Source organism: Danio rerio, chromosome 2 (genome assembly GCF_052040795.2).
Source record: "Danio rerio strain M-AB ecotype USA chromosome 2, GRCz13ab, whole genome shotgun sequence".
Taxonomy (NCBI): domain Eukaryota; kingdom Metazoa; phylum Chordata; class Actinopteri; order Cypriniformes; family Danionidae; genus Danio; species Danio rerio.
In genome coordinates this window covers 46760001-46781275 of record NC_141022.1, presented here as the reverse complement: position 1 = coordinate 46781275, position 21275 = coordinate 46760001, and the positions used below count along the sequence as shown (strand labels likewise).

The window sequence follows — 21275 nt, the reverse complement described above, 5'->3', positions numbered from 1 at the left end:
ATTCTGTATGCTGAGTATTCCAGTTTTTATGATCATCAATACAGGTCAAGAGGTCATTAGGAGCAGACCTAACAGTTGTTGCATTGTTGATTTTACTTTTTATTAAACAGATATTTTTTTTAAAGATTTCATTGTAAGAGTCTCACAGTATTAGTCTGCTGTAGTAGAGCATGTTTTATTTTACTATTCTGATAAGATGTCTGCAAGAAAGCAAGACATCCTTGAAGTAGATAAGCATTCTTTGTAAATGTATGTGTGTGTGTTCTTCATTTAGAGGAGATTAGAAAACTGAAGCTGAATCTCACATCTCTGGTCTCAATTAGGAAAGAAATAGTCTCTTTACCTATACATTTCGTTGCCTAGTTATTCATTGGAGATTTTGCTCTGAATTATAAGCACATACACTCACACTTTATTAGGTACACCTGTCCAACTGCTTGTAAACGCAAGTTTCTAATTGTCCAATCATAAGGCAGCAACTCAATGCATTTATGCATGGACATGGTCAAGACGATCTGCCGCAGTTCAAACTGAGCATCAGAATGGTTAAGAAAGATGATTTAAGTGACTTTGATTGTGGCATTGCTGTTGGTGTCAGATGGGCTGGTCTGAGTATTTCAGAAACTGCAGATCTACTGGTTTGAGCTGATAGAGAGGGAACAGTAACTCACTCAATACAACCGATGGACCAAAATCTCTGAGGAATATTTCCAGTACATTGTTGAACCTATACCACAAAGGATTAAGCAAGTTCTGAAGGAAAAAGGGGGTCCAACCTGGTACAAGTAAGGTGTACCTAATAAGGTGGTCAGTGAGTGTGTGTTGAGAATGTCTAAGTTTCGACCAACAAGAATCGTTCTACCTAAGATATGTGATGCAGTGAGTGGCTTTATTCATTCATACATTCATTTTCTTTTCTTTCCTTTATTAATCCGGGGTTGCCACAGCGGAATGAACCGCCAACTTATACAGCATGTTTTTACGCAGCGGATTGGCCTTCAGTTAGAGTAGTCTTATTGTTGCTTTGAGACTGTAAGTAGAGTGTCCAACACTCAGAAATAAAGGTACATAATCAGTCACTGAGGCGGTACCTTTTTAAAGGTCCTTATTAATACTTAAAAACTACAAATGTGTACAAAAGTGAACCTTAAAAGGTACAAACGTGTACTTTAAAGTTACAAATGTCCACCTGTACAATACAAAACCACACCAGTGACAGATTTTGTACGTTTAATTTTGAGATTGTATGAAGTCTGTGCGAGTGTTAAAGCTGAAGAAACTGCAAACTATTTTTTTATTAAATGGTATGTAAATTCCTGGTATTTGTCCATTTTTCCGGGTCCTTGTGTTTAACTGTTATTCACCTGACAGGACTTACAATGCTTCTCTTGTTTCCTTCCACTGAAATTACAAGCAAAAGAAGCACAATTTGGCATTGTAACAGAATGTTATTTTAAGAGTTAAAATAGCAACAGGCAGTACCATTAGATCACCGAGTACAAATACTTAAAGTCAATCCCTGCACCCCTGAAATAATGGTATCCACCAATCTTGATCCAAACAAAATGTGGATTTTTTTATATACAAACAAAAGTCCCCCATGGGTATTCTACTATATATTTTGGGCTCATTTTTGACTGCCGCAGAAATAGCATACTTTCATTCTTAAAGGGGACCTACTTTGCCACTTTTCAAAAGATGTAAAATAAGTCTCTGATGTCCCTAGAGTATGCATGTGAAGTTTCAGCTTAAAATATCACATAACCGTTTTGGTCACTGTCGCTTTAAATTCAATTAAGATTGTGGATTCTTTTCAAAACAGGCGGAGCTATAAACGCCTATGCATCAGCATAGCGGCATATTCAAAACAGGACTTACGTTACCCTTGTAAAAAAACTGAAAGTGTCAAAAAAGTGTCTTAGAAGAAGGCAGACCAGGGAGACACTAGTTCATTTGTGCAACATAAAACTCCGAACTGATAATGCCTCATAGGCTGCATTTACACTGCAGATATTAATGGTCAATTCTGATTTTGTTACTGTATCCAATTTTTTTGATGACCTGCTTACATCATCTAATAAAAGAGACTCGTATCCGATCATCTGCATTTGCACAGCACACGGCAAAGGCGCAATGACCAGGTGAAAAAAAAAGAGCGGGCGCTGACTGACAGCTGATAATTAAAAAGTGCTCTTTTCTCTATTCCCGTATGTAATCTGTTCGCAGCTTTTGACAAGCTGTTTTACTATAGCTTATGACAGAAAGGTTCTCATTTGTCCATCTTCTTTTGATAAAAAGTTTTTTTTTCAAACCTTTAGGCATCTTAATGTAATGTCCATGGCGTGACTTATGCACGTGATGTAGCTATGCACTAGTTTTATATTAGTTTATATTGGTTGCGTGGAGGACATTGCGCTCTCTCGCTCTCACTAACATGCTTAAATACCTGTGCTATATGACAATATAAAAGCTGTTTTAGTCCTCGTGATTGAGATTTAAGGTTTGGGACTCTGCTGAAGACTGTTCTGAAAAGAAAGCGTCAGACTCGCATTGACAGGTGAAAATCAGATCTACCTGCATACACTTAAGCATGGGCGCGGTAGCGGGGGAAAAAGTGGACTTGACTACCCAGGGCCCCGTCTAGGGAGAGGGCCCTTTGAAATCCCACCATTTTTTTTATTATTTTTTTTTTTTTTGTAGCCTACTTCGAATTAATTGGCCCCTCCAATTGATGTCAATGTCATTATTTATTTCAAAATATATTGATAACCAAGTAAACCAAGTAAAAAAGTTAATTTCGAGCCATGTATTGTATGTATGCTAATGTTAAATCTTTAGCTTAGCTTGTCAACCAGGCTGCTTGTTGCTGTAAGTAAATTATGGGCCAGGCCAGCTAATGTTTCTGAGGGTAGAGTTGTCTCCTGTTCTCCTGTTCAAAAATAAATGTTTTTAAATCAAAACTTGCATCAGTATCATGGATCAAAATGTCAGTACACAAACCCGATGTAGCCTACGGTTTAAAGGTATTTGTGCACAAGTAGGCCAAATGCATCAACTTGGTGGTGAATGAAAGAACCAGTCATTATTATAATCTGATTTGATTATAGATTAAAACACTATTTGTGCATGTTTATATTCAAATAATTTAAAAAAAAATGTGTAGGGGGCCCACTGACATTGAGAGGGTACAGGGCCCAGAATTTGGTGCTACGCTTCTGCACTGAAGACACAAAAGCACAGATCATATCGGATAAATTTCCACATATGAACAAGGCCTGAATCTGATTTGAGTAAATCGGAATACATGTGATTTGTTCCTGCTTACATGTAACATGGGCCATATCCGATCTGTGCCACATGGGAGAAAAAAATAAATAAATAAAAATCGGAATTGAGTCACTTGAACAGTGCAGTGTATATGCGGCCTTTGTTGCTGACATGATCTTCAGCAGGTATGATGTGAAAACTCTAATGGAGGATGGCTGCCTCTCACTTAGGGCTGTCTATGCTAATTAAGGAGAGATAACCACTAATGGGTGAAGCTTTCTTATGACTCGTTCAAAGGGAGAATGTCAATCAAAGTGTTTCTGCAGACAGTTTTTTATCAAGTGTGATTATAAAAAATAGAATCAATTCAAATTTACCATTAGAAGCTGCTTATATTTACACACTGTTGCCACACAACTGAGCTTAAAACCCTTATAAAAGTGATTTTTGCATAATAGGTCTCCTTTAAGTTGAACTAATGAATTATAACTTATGCATGAAGCATATTCAAACAATGAAATGAATGCAGATGAAGCTCTCAGACGTGACTCTTGAATCTTTACCTCGAGGCGCTTGTTGATGCGTCTCGCCACGATCAGCTGAATCATCCCTCGCTTGTTGCCTTCCGTTGACATGGACTTGCGCAGCGTTTCCATGGCATCCTGGTTTGTCTTCCCTAATAACGACTCCCCATTGACTGCAATAAGCTGATCGTTGACCCGCAGCCTTCCGTCCTACAACACGAGATTGCGAAGAGAATTCATATATGATTAGAGAGATATCAAACGTTCTCATGGATAGATATCAGATATGCTTCTAATAACATCTACAGTGGGGTGACATGGTGGTGCAGAGCCTCGCAGCAAGAAGGTCACTGGTTCGAGGCTTGGCTTGATCGGGTGGTTTTTCTGTGTAGTTTGCATGTTCTCCTCGCGTTAGAGTGGGTTTCCTCTGGGTGCTCTGGTTTTCCCCACAATTCCAAAGACATGTGGTATGGGTGAACTGGGTAAGCTAAATTGGCCGTAGCGTATGTGTGTGAATTAGAATGTATGGGTTCATTCAGCTGTGGCAACACCAGATTAATAAAGGGAAGTCAAAAACAAAACGAATGAATGAACATCTACAATAGGGGAAATAATTATTGAGCATGTCATGTTTTTTCCTGGGAAGATTTTATTTTTAAAAGGGCTGTTGACATGGAATTGAACCCAATTGGTAAAAACCCAAAAAATTTGGGTTGCTGAAGAACTACTGAGAGATTTCAGCTGCTGTCTGGGCTTTCACTGCCTTTCTAAACATTCATTTCTACATGTGTTCAATAATTTTTGCCCTTTGCCATTTTATTTTTCACTGATTGGTTTTGCTTTCTTAGCATATTTGGATTTCTTTGGTTGTTATCAACATTCAGTGAAAATTTCAAGTCAACGGCACCTTTAGAATTATGTTTTTGGAGAAAAATTATGACGTGTTCAATACTTATTTATATACAATTGAATAGTTCCTCGATTATTTTTTTATTCAACAAGCTAAAACTAAAATTGTTTATACGAAATGAATACCTAAGTTGATCATAAGATCTAAAGATAAGGTGTAAAAGGGTAATTTTAAACTTTCTATCCACCAAAAATGTCTGGAAAAAGGGTCACAGTTTCCACCACAGTTTTTTTAATATTTCAAAAGATTGTTTTTCACTGTATTTATAAACAAGTGCAAATTTAGGGTGCTTTCACACCTAGACATTTGTTTCAGAACCTGTCTCATTTGCCCAGTTAGCGCAGTTTGTTTGGCATATGTGAATCCAGCTCGGATCTGAGCCAAATCAATCAAACTCTGGAGCGGATTGATTGAAGTGAGAAAGCAAAAAAATCCAAAAACTACTAAACCAGGCTTTATCACAGTGTATTATGGCTGTGTAATAGCCATTTATACGGCTATATGAAGAGAGAATTATAAGTAGGACAGGATGTCATTCCTACCAGTAAATGTGCGTTTCATGTTAAATACGAAAGTGAAACCATGCTAAATCATTACCGAGTGCTGTTTATGCGTTAGAAAAATTGACTGAAATGACCATCTGATAACTTTTCTATATTTTAGTCTTATAAGATTTTGTATTAGGCCTATTGTTTTGTTCCTTTCTGACACCTCAAAAGGAAGATCAACATTGATCTGCTTCATAATCAGACTGCATTCTCAGTTAATCTATTATTTCTTTCTATAATTTAAGCATAATGCATAATTCTAGCCAACATTTCTTTAAAATAGATTAAATCCAGATAGATTTTTACAAAACTTGACAACTGAAATTAGGCCATGTATGAGAAAGTCTTACCTCTGATTTATATTTGGTGACGATGTCTTTGGGTGTCAAAATTAAAGTGCACCTTTTCGCTTATAATGTCTTATTGCTTATCATCATGAATTAAAATAACGTCATATGACAGCTGAGCAAAATCTGTGGGGCTCTGAATAATAAACCCTGAAACTCTGACCGATGTGAGGAGAGTTTACTCGCATGTGACTTGTTTTATTTATTTTGGTCCATTTAGAAACTTTTGCTTGTGAAAGCGAACCGCACCAGGAGCAAAAATAAAAAAATTTAATGCCTGTTTCGGAACAAACCAATCAATCTACAGGTGTGAAAGCAGTCTTAAAATAAACTACAGTAAATGTTATTATATTTATTATAGAATTTTCCTCATGTGCGTGTATGTTTGTATGTATATATAATGTGACTGGTGTAATGATGCTGAAAATTCAACTTTAAAATCACATATTAAATACTGACACTGAAAAACTTTATTCTTAAATTTCACAATAAAACATTTTCAATATTTTTTATTTAAATGCAGCCAACATAAAAAAAAACACATAAAAAATTAGCAAAAAACCTAGGTGGTAGTATATATTACTGATGCATTTTTTCTACCTTGCAAGCTGCTCCTCCATTGATAATAGACTTGACGAAGATGCCCAGGTCAGCGTGGCTTTCCTTTGACCTGTTACCCTTGACACTGACTCCTAATCCTGCTGAGCCAGAATCATTCAGAGGCACTTCTAATGTCAGAAACTCCCGCGTACCATCCGGAGTCAAGACCAATTCCTCCTCTTCTACCTTCTACAAAGAGTCAGAGATACATAATAATTATTAATTGCCGTATAGATTAAATGAAAAAAAAAAAAACAGTAACTGATCAATTAGGTCAAAATGTATGAACAAGGCACACCTGGAGAGAAAAAACAAATATTTTCAGGTTAAAATACAAAAATTTATTGGTACCACTTAAGACCACTTAAGAGTATATTTAGATTTTTAATTTGCAAAGTATGCATGCAGTATATGTGAATGTCATGCCGAAATTTGAATTTTTTTTTTAAATTCACACCTGGGGAGAGAGAGGTTCATTAAAAAATACTTTCATTTTAAGATAATAACATTTTTTGGTAACACTTAAGATCACTTAAGAATATTGATTTTATTTTATTTGTAAAGTATGCAAACAACACATGTGAATTTTTATACTGTGCATACATACAGCCTATTTTTGTGCTGTCCACAAGGACACGTATGAAATGGGTGAACAAGGCACACCTGGAGAGACAGGATCATTAAAAAAGGCAAATACTTTCATTTTAAAATACTAAAAGGGTTTGGTACCACTTAAAATTATATTTTGACCTTTAATTTGTATAGTTTGCATACAGTATATGTGAATTTCATACTGCACATAAATCAAGTACAGCCTATTTTTTTTGCTGTCCACAAGGACATGAAGGAAATAGGTGAACAAGGCACACCTGGAGAGACAGGTTGATTAACAAAAAGCCAAATACTTTCATTTTAAGATGCTGAAATGGTTTGGTAACACTTAAGAATATATTTTGCTTTTTTATTTATAAACTAAAGTATGCATACAGAGCATCTGAATTTCATACTGTGCATACATACAGCCTATTATTTTGGTGTCCACAAGCACACGTAGGAAATGGGTGAACAAGGCACACCTGGAGAGACAGGTTCATTAACAAAAAGCCAAATACTTTCATTTTAAAACACTAAAATGGTTTGGTACCACTAAAGACCACATTTTTGTTTGTAAACTAACGTACGCATACAGTACATGTAAAATTCATACTGTACAGACATACAGCCTATTTTTTCGGGAAAATGCACATCGGAAAATAAGTAATTCGGTGTGCATAATACCTAATAAAAGTATGGGTAAACACTAAAAATACTAGTTCTCAGAAAGGCTCGCTGAAAAAATACACCCATTTAAAATCCTCTCTTAGTGCTCCACAGTTGAAATAAAACCTGTAGCTTGGATCAACATGAGAGAGAATGAAATGGATTGTCATTTATGAGTAAATTACCCCTTTAAAACATGATATGCTCACATGCTTCTGTCTTGCAGTGTGCTACAGACTTTAAATACCCCTGACACCCTCAGTTTTACATTCAAGTCACTTTCCTGTACGTGAAAACGTCCCTGACATGCACAGCTGCCACTTTCACCTGCTTCTGAAGCGAATTCAGCCAATGCAAATGAGGCAGAAGGCTAGCCTTCATGAGGAATGATGCCCGCCAAACCTCTGCCCTCTAATTCAGACATATAGATAATAAATCCATTACGCCTGATGCTCTTCTGACCTCTGCAGACTCCCTTGTGTTAGCGCTGTCAGTGCGTGAGTGTTTGTGTGGGAGAGATGTGACACTTTTAACAACCATCTACTGAATGACTGCTCTATAAAGTCTGTCTTTATTGAGCTTTAATCACCTTCACTTTAATGTAACAACCTCTGACACACACACACACACACAAACACATACACACGTTCTGAAGGAAATGGATGGCTTTCATTTAGTTCTCTCCAGCTTTCTGGAAAGCAACTGCTAAAACAGATCTTATCTGCTTCAAGAGCTTAATGCACAGACAGAGGAAGAAGAGACAGAAAACGAAAAACAGACAAAAAGAAGAGAGAAACGAAATGGGATTTCACACTGACAGTGTTTCTGAATGGCAACAGCTGCGTCTTCTGCAAAATCTGATTTGAATTTAAGGTGCACAAATACTTTAAATAAATCACAGACAAAAGCTCATGAAAAATTTTATAATAACGAATCAGAAGTACTAAGGAGATCACTCCAACCTACTAATGAAACAAAGAAATAGACATTTAGGGCTCTGTTTTGACGGTCCATGCGCAGAGCGCAAAACGCAGGGCGCAAACGCTTTCAGGGCGTGTCAGAGCACGTTTTTGCTAATTTAAGGACGGGAAAACCTGCTTTGCGCCATGGCGCATGGCCTAAAAGGGTTGAGTTTATTTTCTTAATGAGTTATAGGTGTGTTTTGAGAATAAACCAATTAGAGTCTTATCTCCCATTGCCTTTAAGAGTCAGCTGTGTCGCGCCATAAGCGCATTTGCTATTTACAGGACGCAAAGTAAGTCTAAGTGGAAAAAATGAGCATTTTACTAGCAAACAGTTAACAGTTGACAGTTTTTTAACAGAAAACTGTTAAACAGAGCATCTACTGCGTGAGAATGAGAGATAATGGAACTACTTTCACATTCGCTCTTGGATAGGGAAACCTTTATGCACAGACATCAATTAGTCTATAAATAAATACTTTTGTTTGTTAAGCGCAAATATTCGTTTCAAAACTATTTCTAAATTCAGTTCTAATTTCCAGCAAACGAATAAATGAACAATAATAATGAAGTGTGCTCAAGAACCTGAGTTATATCCTAAAACACATGCTGTGCCCCATATGGTCTAAAACCTGACAGGTGGGCAAGTCTAAGCTTGTTTTTAATAAAACAAATATAAATATGGATATAATAAATAATACTGCTAATAATAATAACATTATACAAAAGCAAATTGTTATGAATGAACTGAAAAAGCCTCCCGAGATGAAGACATAAAAGCAGTGATTTTTCATATTTATGTAGGCTAGAAAATAATATGTTTTGTAATATTTTAATCCTTTATATTTATATCCTATATCTATTCTTATTATTTCCTATATATATCCTTAATATTTAAATTTTTTCATATGTAAAGATATTTGCCTATTGCTCTTTTGTGCGTATTAAGCAGTGCGTAAGCGAGGCGCAACTCTGCACCGGAGTTTAGACCGCGTTAGTTTTGGTCTAATGAAAAATCTATTATAGTTTCTCAAAATAGCAACACGCTAGCGGTCCACCTCAGAACGCCTCCCTTTTTAGACCAGAACGCCTATGGGCGCACAAATGAGCGCTAATGCATTTGCTATTTAAACAGCGTAGCGCAACTTCTCAAAATAACTTTTGCGCCAAGCTGAAACTACCAAAAGAATATTGCGCCGCGCCTTGCGCAACACTGCGCCAGGTGTATGATAGGGCCCTTTGACTCAGAGAGAGAAGGTATAGATAGGGAGGCACATAAGTGATGCACTGGGTAAATAAAGACAGGCTGTTCATTTGTGTACAGATAAAGTTGACAGCTTTTAATGCACAATCCCTGTTTTATATCGTTTAGGACGTCCATCTGAGCTAAAAGCATAAATCTATAGTTTATATGCTGCCGTTTTCAGAGCAAAACATAAATATGTGGCACTTTATTCAATGTGAATCAATCCTTTCCTCTAAAAATGCCAGCATTTACACTTACTTGCTGGGAATGGACCAAAATAAATGCGTTTATGCTTACAGCTTATTGCCCAGAAAAGCGCTATATAAATGAAAGTAATTATTATTATTATTATTATTATTATTATTATTATTATTATTATATTTAAGAAAGTTCATATACTGTATAAGAGAATATATTAGTACTGCATCTTTAAATGTGCCAAAGAATGACAATCTGGATATGCCTAGGCATAGCTGAATAATAAGAGTTCAGTAATGAAAATATACAAATGGCATGCTGTCCCAGGAGAGAACCTTAAGCTCAAGGAGATAATAATAATTAATAATAATAATAATTCCTTACATTTATATAGAGCTTTTCTAAGCACTCAAAGTGCTTTACACATAGAGGGGAATCTCTTCATCCACCAGCAGTGTGCAGCATCCACCTGGATGACGTGACAGCAGCCATTTTGCGCCAGACCGCACACCACACACCAGTTGATTAATGGAGAAGAGATGATGAAGTGATGAAGCCAATGATGATATGGGGATGGTTATGAGGCCAGGATGGACAGAGGCCAGTGGGCAAATTTGGCTAGGTGCCGGGGTGAAACCCCTACTCTTTTACGAAGGATATCCTGGGTTTTTAACGACCACAGAGAGTCAGGACCTCGGTTTAACGTCTCATCCGTAAGAAGCCCTCACTGAGCAGTATAGAGTCCCCGTGACTATACTGGGGCATTAGAACCCACACAGACCGCAGATTGGGCGCCCCCTGCTGGCCTCACAAACACTAATTGAGCCCAGGGGTCCCGCCTGGTCACTTAGCATGAAAAGTGGGGTCTGAGATCAAGGAGGTCTCAAGAGCTCCCCCTCTGAAGGAGAAAAAGGGGGAAATAGGGTGGATGGAGGGAAATAAGGTGAAATGGGCTATTTATTGTAAGCTTGGATTAATCTGATTGGTATATCGATAATTGCGGATGAGAGACCATCTAAAATCATTCATATCACGTACTCCTCTCGAAATTAGTTTATAAAACACTCAATATACTGTATTAATGGATTCTATGGCACTTTTAACAGTTCCTATGTCAGGAAAAAGCCTCTTTCGTACAGATTCAGCAATGGTTGAAAATGTGTATGCAGCTCTTACCCATTCTCTTGTGTTCTGTATTGCTGGTTCTGCGTTCTAAAGAGAGTGAGGAAGAAGAGGACTGTTGTGATGATGCAACTTAAAACCCAAGATTTAAAAAAAATAATTAAATAAAATAAATAACTAAAAATCATGCATATAAAGCAACCAAAGCTGGATCTTAAAATCACCCAAAAAGAGGTTATGATGCAGAGTGAATTAGGGCTGGGCGATATTGCAAAAAAAGTATCATGATATTATGTTTCATATCATTTGATATTGATAATTATTAAATATTTTTTTTTATTATACATTTAGGTATATTTGTTATTTAACCACTTTATTTTAATCTACCAACATTACTAAGGCAAATAGTTTTTAAGGCAAATAGTCAAAAATAAAAATATTTAAACTGAATATCTGATCTCTATAAAATAAAATAAACACGAGTGTTAAATAGAATCTAAAACTTGATAAATAAAATGTTAAAGTTTGTGCAATGGTCAAGTGTGAATAATAATGATACAACAAACCTGAAACTCTGTAAACAAAACAAATTATGATAATCAAATCTGAGCTTTCAATAAAGGAACTAACTGTCATTATTCAAATACATACTGCAACAATAAAGTTGAAGTGAAGTTGTATGGCTGTATTACCCACTCTGCTAAAAACTCTTTCAGATAGGGAAAAGGAACCAAAAAGCCACTCTGGCGATCCTTACTAACCTTTTTTTATTTACAATCCTCCCCACTGCTGCTAGCCACAGCAGTTATTTTCGCATGTGTTGTTATTCTGACCTGAAGTGACAAGCACGAGTACATGCTTTACTTCACCATTTTCTATGGCGTCTATGTCGCGTGCCTCTATTGGAAATGACAAAGTTACACCCTAAGTTTATTGGCATTGCTATCAAGGTGCGTGCTCAGCTGCCACATTTTAGTAAAACTATAGCCACTTCAAAACTTTTTCAAAACACAAGCAAAACTTCATACCAAACTTTTTATTATCAGTATAGACAATGGTGTTCGGTCAATAATAACCGATATTGATTTTAATTGCCCAGCCCTAGAGTGAATTCAGTAAAAAATATGACAATGTAAAATGGCCCAATCTACCTGAATTTATCCAATTAAACAGTTTTACAAATTAATAACCAATAAAATGTACAAATTAAAAGCTGATCACAAAATGTATTAAAAAAATTTAAAACTAAAGTGGTTAAAAGGTCAACTCAAATCCAGCATGGCAAAATAAAAGTCCTCTTTACAGTTTTTTTTTTATTGAAATGCAAAAATAATCTGTGTAAAAATGGTAAAACTTCCTTATTTTTTTATTTAATTAATTATTTTTTATTATTTACATATTAAATTGATCTATTATTATTTTGCCTTTCTTTGTATTGTTTGTATATTGTACCCTTTATTGTTATTTTTTCTGTCAATGTGACTGAATGTTTAAAAAAACAATAAAGTCATAAAAAAATTGAATACTCCAGTAACCATGACTCAAGTGTGCTGCAAGTAGAAAAAAAAAAAAAAAAAGGAATAAGTCTAGAGAACCTGAACTAAATGTCAGAGACTGTGTGATAGCGTTGAAGAGTTTCATGAAGACATTAGCAAGAGGATTTCACAACTCGACACTCTTTATGACTGTCACTCAAACACAAACACACAGATGATCCTCACCATCTCTCTGGGAATAAAGGTCTCTTCCTGTCTCAGCACCACCAGAGTGACAGTACCACCCATGGGCGTCGCCCTTAGCAGAGAGACCACCTCCTCCTGGCCCCGCCCATTCAGATCCACCCCATTTACCTGCAGCAACCACAAAATTCATTAAATAAACAATACTCATGGAGATTCTCAAATTAACTAGAATTTATCCTAAAGTACAACAATTATTCATTCAAAGATCTTGAATTCTAAATAATTGTGATTTGCATGTGTTTATTAAACCTTTCATAATCTCAGCTATAAAATCATATCTGCATTTGGCTTCGAGAGATCAGTCACCATGTACAGTAACACCTCTTTTCAACCAGTACAATATGTTATATGTAACTAGGAAAACAGTTTATCGATAGGATTTAATACGGTTGCCTATGGTGTCAATCAAATGCAACAAACAAACGCTGTTACATCAATAGATCACAACAAACAACCATCAAATATGTATTTGTTATTTAATATCTTCAAGAAATTATTAAAAATGCTTATTCTTTATGAGTGAGTTACTATTGAGATTTTAAATAATATTAATTCAAAATATATAAAAGGTAACACTTTAGTTAAAATACCAATTCTAACTTTTACCTAGTCTAGTGGCTCGTTACATGCTTATTATTAAGATATTGGCTGTTTATTAGTACTTATAGAGCACATATTTTGCATGCCTAATAATACCAAAACCCAACTACAATACCCAATAAGAAGCAGCAAATTGGGAGTTTGAGGCAAAAAGTCATAGTTAATGGTTAATAGTAAGAGCTGCACCTTAAAATCAAGTCTGACCAAAAATACTTCCAGTAAATTACTAAAGTTGCTTATTCAAAGTGCTTGGAGAATCATGATCTTCATATTAGACCAAATAATCGTGATTCTCAATTTATGCAAAATCTTGCAGATCTATTTTAAATGTTAATATATTCTCTGTGTTGTGTTTATTCATTCATAAAAGCACATTTAGCACTATTATTATAGCTACATGTTTTTTTTTTCCGTTATCACCTCTAGCAATCTATCTCCAGCTTTCAGTCTGCCGTCTTGTATGGCAGCTCCTCTTGGCAGAATGTTCTTGACATAAATAGGTGCAGACCCTCCAAGAGGAACGTCTCGGGACGTGATGCTAAACCCGAGACCTTCAGGTCCTGTCAAACACAGAGAACACACTGTTAAGAGGCATATAAAAACAAAGCCACATGCACCTACTCATTTCAACCTGAGAAACTTTTATTTTTATCTATTTTAGTCATTTCAATTTGTAAATGTGCCTAGTGATTTTTATTGTTTCCTGTTTTGTGGTGTTAAATTTGCAACAACAAATGTAACAATTAATTTAACCCTTGTGTACTGTTGAAATTTACTGCCCTTTCGTTATATCAGGGGCGGTTTCTGCCCCATTGACTTCCATTATAATGACATTTTTTGATTGCAAAGCCATGGCACCATATAATCATGCAATCATGATTGTTGGTGGTTTTCCTTGTTGGAAGGGGGTCAAATGTGTAGTGTTTACTGTTGATCATCAGTTGGCAGCATTAACCCTTTAGATAAGCCTGTGCAAAAACGATAGAGTTCTATGGAGTAAAACAGCAGATTATAGTGTGTGTGCATAAATACACTGGCTATGTTTACTGTGTTCTGAGAGTTGCTTTTCTCAGACATATCAAGAAAAGTGAGCAAATGTCTCAATGCTGTTCACAACAGACGTGGTATGTGCGAATAAATTGCTCTATTCATGGATACATAGATGCATGAACATTCTGAGTTTACTCAGTTCTTTTGTGCGTCAAATTTGCTTCATTGGCGCCTCAAATTCACTTCACAATAAACCTGGATTCATATCATGGGCAGAGCTTCAGACTAAGTTGAGCCCAGTTGAATGAGCTGCTGTCCGGTGTTGGCAAGAGGATTTCCTCTCGGGACACCAACATAAGGCACTACTTCATAATCACTCCCCTACAAGAGAAAGCTCATGATTGGTTAACGCAGCATGAATGTCCGCTAAAGTTAACATTTTTTAACTCGTGCCACGCCATTCGTGCCACCTAAATCGCATGAATTGCGGAGCAGGATGTCTATTCGTGTCTTTGCATTGGCTTAATAAGTAAATCACTCACGCTTGATGCTTCATCCGCAACAGACGTGGAACATGCAAATAAATCATGATATTCGCACGTAAATAGACACGTGAACATTTTGAGTTCACTCACTTCTTTCACGCATCAAATTCAATTCAGTCATGTGCCAAATTCACTTCACAATAGATGCAGATTCGCGTCATGGGCAGGGGTTCTGACGGCTTGGTGACTCTAGCTTCATTGCTAATTGGCTAACATGGACTTTATTGAAATGTGCTTTAGGAAGGCTGAAAAACAACGTATATTCGTTCAGTGCCGTGTCTGACTGCACTAGATCCTTTCAGAGGTGCACCCAGCTCTGAGTTCATCAACTCCTCCAGAAAATATACCTGGAAGATGGAGGCTTTCAGCGGTGCTTTAGACTGAGCCAAGCCCAGTTTGATAAACTGTTATCAGATGACGGCGAGAGGATTTCTCCTCAGGACAACAACAGCAGGCTCTACACCATAATCATTCCCCTACAAGAACAAGCTCCTGATTGGTTAACACGGCACGAATGTCAGCTAAAGATTTTTCACCATCAAATGCGCAGAACATTTAACTCGCGCCACTCCATTCGTGAGAAACACATCATTCATGCTACAGGATGCCTATATATAACATGTAAATCACTCACGCTTCATCCTCATCTGGTGTGAACGCAGTATTACACTCTCACACACACACTATACTCCATATGAAAGCCAAAGAATAAGCTTTTTATTGCACTGCAACTGTTGATCAACAGTAAAAATTGCTAATTTTACCTCTTCGCAACAGGGAAAACCACAAACACAGAGGAAATGTCATTACAACAGAAGTCAATGGGGCAAAAACAGCCCCTAACATAACAAAAGGGTTGTAAATTTGCTGACAAAGCATTGTTGAGTTTGATTGGTTACACAAAATAGGTGTTAAAGTAAGGTTTGTCACCAAAAATCATAATATTTGCAGAAACAGAGAAAGCTGTGGCCAAATTAAGACTCAAAATCACCCCAGAGTGGATGAAAACATCCCCAACAGCACACAAGGGACCTTGTATGATTAAAGTCCTATATACACTTTTTAAATAATATACCAAATCTTAAATCAGTGAAACAATCAACTCGCTACATTTCATCCCACACATTTTCAGATGTCTCCCTGCCTGCATGTGAACGAAAACAGAAGCTCGAGGGTTTGAGAAAACATCAGACTACAGCCTGTTGATGGACACGACAAGACTGGAACAGAAGCCATCTGGACTAATAGGGGGTCTTAAAGTCCAAGTAAGATCGTGACCTACAGACCTACCAGACTGGACCTTAAACCTTCAAAAATATGACACTGTGTAAAAAAGGCTGAGATAACAACATCGATGAGTGAGACAGATAGAGAAAGTGGACCCATAGGTAGAGTTCAGTAACATTACACGAAAAGAACAGTGTGTGTGTGTGTGTGTGTGTGTGTGTGTGTGTGTGTGTGTGTGTGTGTGTGTCTCAACAAAACACTGAAAGAATCAGACAGCCATATGGAAAGGCATCACAGTGACACGCGGTGCTGCCTAGCAACACTCCCAGCACCGCTGTTCTGTAACCTCGCCGCCACCTCGCGCTCCCGCTGCGCCACCTGTCCATACACAGGTGCCAAGACCTGTGCCAACTGCTGTCAATCATTTCACATCCCACACCATTACAGCGAGGAGAGAGACTCACACACACACACAGGAAGGAGCTGTTGGCAGAAAACAGATCTACATTCTCCCAGTTGAGTCAGTACAGCAGACTCCGCATGATGGGAAATATGCTCAGGAGCAGACAGCTGGATTCATTAGCACAGCCTTAATCATAAACAGGACATTAACCATATTCCAACACAATCACTGTGAAAACAACATACATAATGAAGTATCAAGTTTAGAAACTTGCAGTATGATATTAACACTTACAATATTAAAACTGCAATATTATTTATGATATACATATAATTGAAAAAAAAAATCATTTACATTGACTATGTTTACATGGACATTGGTAATCGAATTTTTTGCATTAATCTAAATAAGACAATAATATGATTAAGGTGTTTACATGAGCTGCTTTTAAATGGTTCTTTTATGATCCTGTTTTACAGGTTATAGCCTATAGTCAAGCAGCAACCTTGTGAAGCCAATACGGAAGAAACTGAAACTGCAATTCATCAACTCGGCTTTGGGGGGCTGGCTACAGGAAATACAAATGTTCACTGACTGCATGCTAAATTGGCCAATTTTACAGCTGTTAAAAACATGTTTACAGCCTGGTACAAAAGATGGTTTTAGTGCATATAGCTAATATTACCCTTCATGACAACTGTGAGGGGGATGAAAATCATAATGATTTTCTGAAAGCATCATGAAATTTTTACTGATACCTTTCTTAAGCTGGATTCCGAGTCTCCGCCCAACCTTCTTAGTAAAGCCTGTTGTGGGGGCGGGGCTTAGGCCTCTTTGGGGTGATGAAGTATGGCCTGTTGGAGGTTTGCCCGATGAGCCAACAAGATGATGGACGGGAGAGCCAGTATCCAGATGGTTATTGGGTTGCTGTGGTCTGTGTTGAGCCAATCGGTGAGCAGCGCTGTCCAGATCATTGGTGAGGGAGTCTGGGCTGAAACGTCCCGAGAGGTCAATGTTTGCTCTGGGGTTGTGCTCGTTATGGGATATCTGCTCATACTGGGACCTCATGGTGGTTGGCACCACATGGAACAGGATGACGGGAGAACGCATTGCTTGACGAAACATGTTCTGAGCTCTGAAAACATACCAAAAAAGAAAACAAAACACAAAATGGAGGTTTATGCATTAGTATTTTTTCCTGAATTAGTTTGTGCATTTGTGTGTAAAACTAAACAGAAAATAAAAGAGGCTTGCTTAATGATAGAAAAAAGGAGAGACATATGAAATAGATGGATGAAGGGATTAATGGATGGATAATTAGACAAAAGAACGGATAAACAGATGGACGTATGAACAAGTAAATTACACTAACTACATTAAACCCTAAACTAAACCCAAAACCAAACACAAAACTAAACTAAACGAAACAAACACAAAACTAAACTATACTAAACCCTGGACACAAAACAAAACCAAACACAAAACTAAACTAAACAAAACAAACACAAAACTAAACAACACTAACCCCTAAACTAAACACAAAACAAAACCAAACACTAAAACTAAACTAAACAGACACAAAACTAAACTACACTAAACCCTAAACTAAACACAAAACAAAAGCAAAGACAACACTAAACTAAACTAAACATAAAACAAAACACTCAACTAAACACAAAACACTAAATTAAACTAAACATAACACAAAACAAAACACTTAAAGCCAAACATAACACAAAACAAATCTAAACACAAAACAAAAAACACTACAACACAACACTAAAAACAAAACTAAACCAAAAGCTAAACACAAAACAATTAACTAAAAACTAAACACAAAACACTAAACTAAACACTAAACTAAACCAAACACAAAAAAACACTAAACTAAACAACTAAGCAAAACCAAACAAAACTAAACTAAACACAAAACTAAACTAAAAACAAAACAAAAAACACTAAACTAAACACTAAACTAAACCAAACACAAAAAACACTAAACTAAACAACTAAGCAAAACCAAACTGAACTAAACACAAAACTAAACTAAAAACAAAACAAAAAACACTAAACTAAACACTAAACTAAATCAAACACAAAAAAACAAAACTAAGCAACTAAGCAAAACCAAACTAAACTAAACACAAAACTAAACTAAAAACAAAACAAAAAACACTAAACTAAACACTAAACTAAATCAAACACAAAAAACACAAAACTAAGCAACTAAGCAAAACCAAACTAAACTAAACTAAACACAAAACTAAACTAAAAACAAAACAAAAAACACTAAACTAAACACTAAACCAAACACAAAAAAACACTTAACTAAACAACTAAGCAAAACCAAACAAAACTAAACTAAACACAAAACTAAACTAAAAACAAAACAAAAAAACACTACAACAAAACACTAAAAACAAAAAACTAAACACAAAACAATAAACTAAAAACTAAACTCAAAACACTAAACTAAAAACTAAACACAAAACAATAAACTAAAAACTAAACACGAAACACTAAATTAAACACTAAACTAAACCAAACACAAAACTAAACACAACAAAACACTAAACTAAAAACTATTGACAAAACACTAAACTAAACACCAATCTAAACCAAACACAAAACTAAACTAAATAAAAAACAAAACACTAAACTAAAAACTAAACACAAAACACTCAACTAAACACCAAACAAAACTAAACACAAAACAAAACAGTAAACTAAACAACTAAGCAAAAGCAAACAAAACGAAATAAACACAACAAAACACAAAACTTAACTAAAAGCAAAACAAAAAACACCACAACACAATACTAAACTAAAAACAAAACTAAACACAAATAAAACACAAAACTAAACTAAGCACAAAACAAAAAACAAAACACTAAATCAAAACCAAACACAACTAAACTAAATATAAAACAAAACACTCAACTAAACACATAATACTAAATTAAACAAAACTAAACACAAAACAAAACTAAACACAAAACACTAAACTACACAAAACTAAACTAAAAACAAAACTAAACCAAACACAAAACAAAGCTAAATTAAACAAACATAACAACAAAACACTAAACTAAAAACAGAAGTAAACTAATCTAAACAAAACATTAAACACATAACAAAACACTAAACAAAACTAAACTGAACACAAAACACTAAACACCAAAACACTAAACTAAACACCAAAACAAAACACTAAACTAAAAACAGAAGTAAACTAATCTAAACAAAACATTAAACACATAACAAAACACTAAACAAAACTAAACTGAACACAAAACACTAAACACCAAAACACTAAACTAAACACCAAAACAAAACACTAAACTAAACACCAAAACAAAACACTAAACTAAAAACAAAAGTAAATTAAACACAAATTAAAACACTAAACTAAACATAAAGGGCGACGCAGTGGCGCAGTAGGTAGTACTGTTGCCTCAGAGCAAGAAGGCATGTTCTCCTTGCATTCGCGTGGGTTTCCGCCGGATGCTCCGGTTTCCCCCACAGTCCAAAGACATGTGGTGAATTGGGTAGGCTAAATTGTCCATAGTGTATGAGTGTGTGTGTGTGTGAATGAGTGTATGGGTCTCCCCCAGAGATGGGTTGCAGCGTGAAAACGTGCTGGATAAGTTGGCCTCCTCTGTGGCGACCCCGAATTAAAAAAGGGAATAAGCCGAAAAGAAAATGAATGAATGAATAAACTAAACACAAAACAAAAATCAAATCTTAAGATCCCCCCAATTTTCTCCTCCACACCAGATAGCATCCACAAAATGGCATTTCCCCAAAGCTTAAAGCTCCCATATATTAATTTCAAAACATGACTGAAATTCATAACGCACAATTACTGCTGTCACCTGAAACAACTGCAATTATATTAAACAACCACAGTCAGAGGATTAATCAATAATCTCCTCAAGCCTGAACAGAAGTGTAATGGCATCAATAAAGGAGCAAGAGAAAGGAGTTAAATGGATAATCAACCACTCAGTACTCGCGTCAGAGGTCAGAGGTCAAGCCTTACTGCTCAAAGCGAACGTTGCGCAGATCTCCGTTGTTGATCCGAATGATGCAGTCATTCTCCTGAAACAAACCCTGGACATCAGCCTTTCCACCACGCTCCAATCGCTTCACCAGCAGACCCAACGTCCTGAAACAAACAGGTTAGCTTTGGTGATTTATAAGGACTTTACATAGGCATAATTGGGTATTCTACACTGTAAAACACTCTGGTTATACAGTTGACGACACGATTATTAGCTATTTCTTTTTAAAATATTTCCCAAACAATTTTCAACAGAGCCTTTAAATGTCTTTAAAAAGCCATTAAGCCTTTAAATGTCACTTTAAGCTGTATAAAAGTGTCTTGAAAAAAATCAAATATATTAGGACTTTTTAGGTGTGTTATGGTAGGGGAAGCCTGAGTGAGGTACACGATGTCAGATGCTCCGGGGAGTGAAATCTGTGAGAAAGTAAGATTGTGGATAAAAATATTTTTTATGTTTATATATATATATATATATATATATATATATTTTTTTTTTTTTTTTTTTTAATTGAAAAAAAAAATGTTCGCAAAGTTCTGGGAATTACTACTACAAAATTAGTTGTTTTAAATCACTTTTTTAAAAATACAAAATAAACTGTGAAAAACTAGGGGGGTCTGATTAGTTATTAAAACTTATGTTTTAAAATGTATTGAAATTTTTTTTTTCCATTAAACAGAAATTGTGAAAAAATTTACAAGGGGGCTAATAATTCAAGAG

General features: G+C 35.9%; 1 protein-coding gene across 28 annotated transcripts in view; it reads right to left on the bottom strand.

The window, feature by feature from the left end:
- The window catches only part of pard3ab (par-3 family cell polarity regulator alpha, b), a 189776-nt gene that overhangs the window by 96990 nt on the left and 71511 nt on the right, over positions 1-21275 (bottom strand). For 27 of the 28 annotated variants that reach the window (XR_015477619.1, XR_015477622.1, XR_015477620.1 and 24 more), the window contains 7 exon segments: positions 20534-20659; positions 17250-17626; positions 13747-13886; positions 12706-12834; positions 11039-11074; positions 6197-6385; positions 3831-4001 (listed from right to left, as the gene is read on the bottom strand). Coding sequence is in view for 5 of the 28 variants with exons in the window: in NM_001423693.2 (NP_001410622.2) it covers positions 3831-4001; positions 6197-6385; positions 11039-11074; positions 12706-12834; positions 13747-13886; positions 17250-17626; positions 20534-20659 (1168 nt within the window). In the remaining 23 variants the exon portion in view is untranslated. 28 annotated transcript variants of the gene reach the window in all.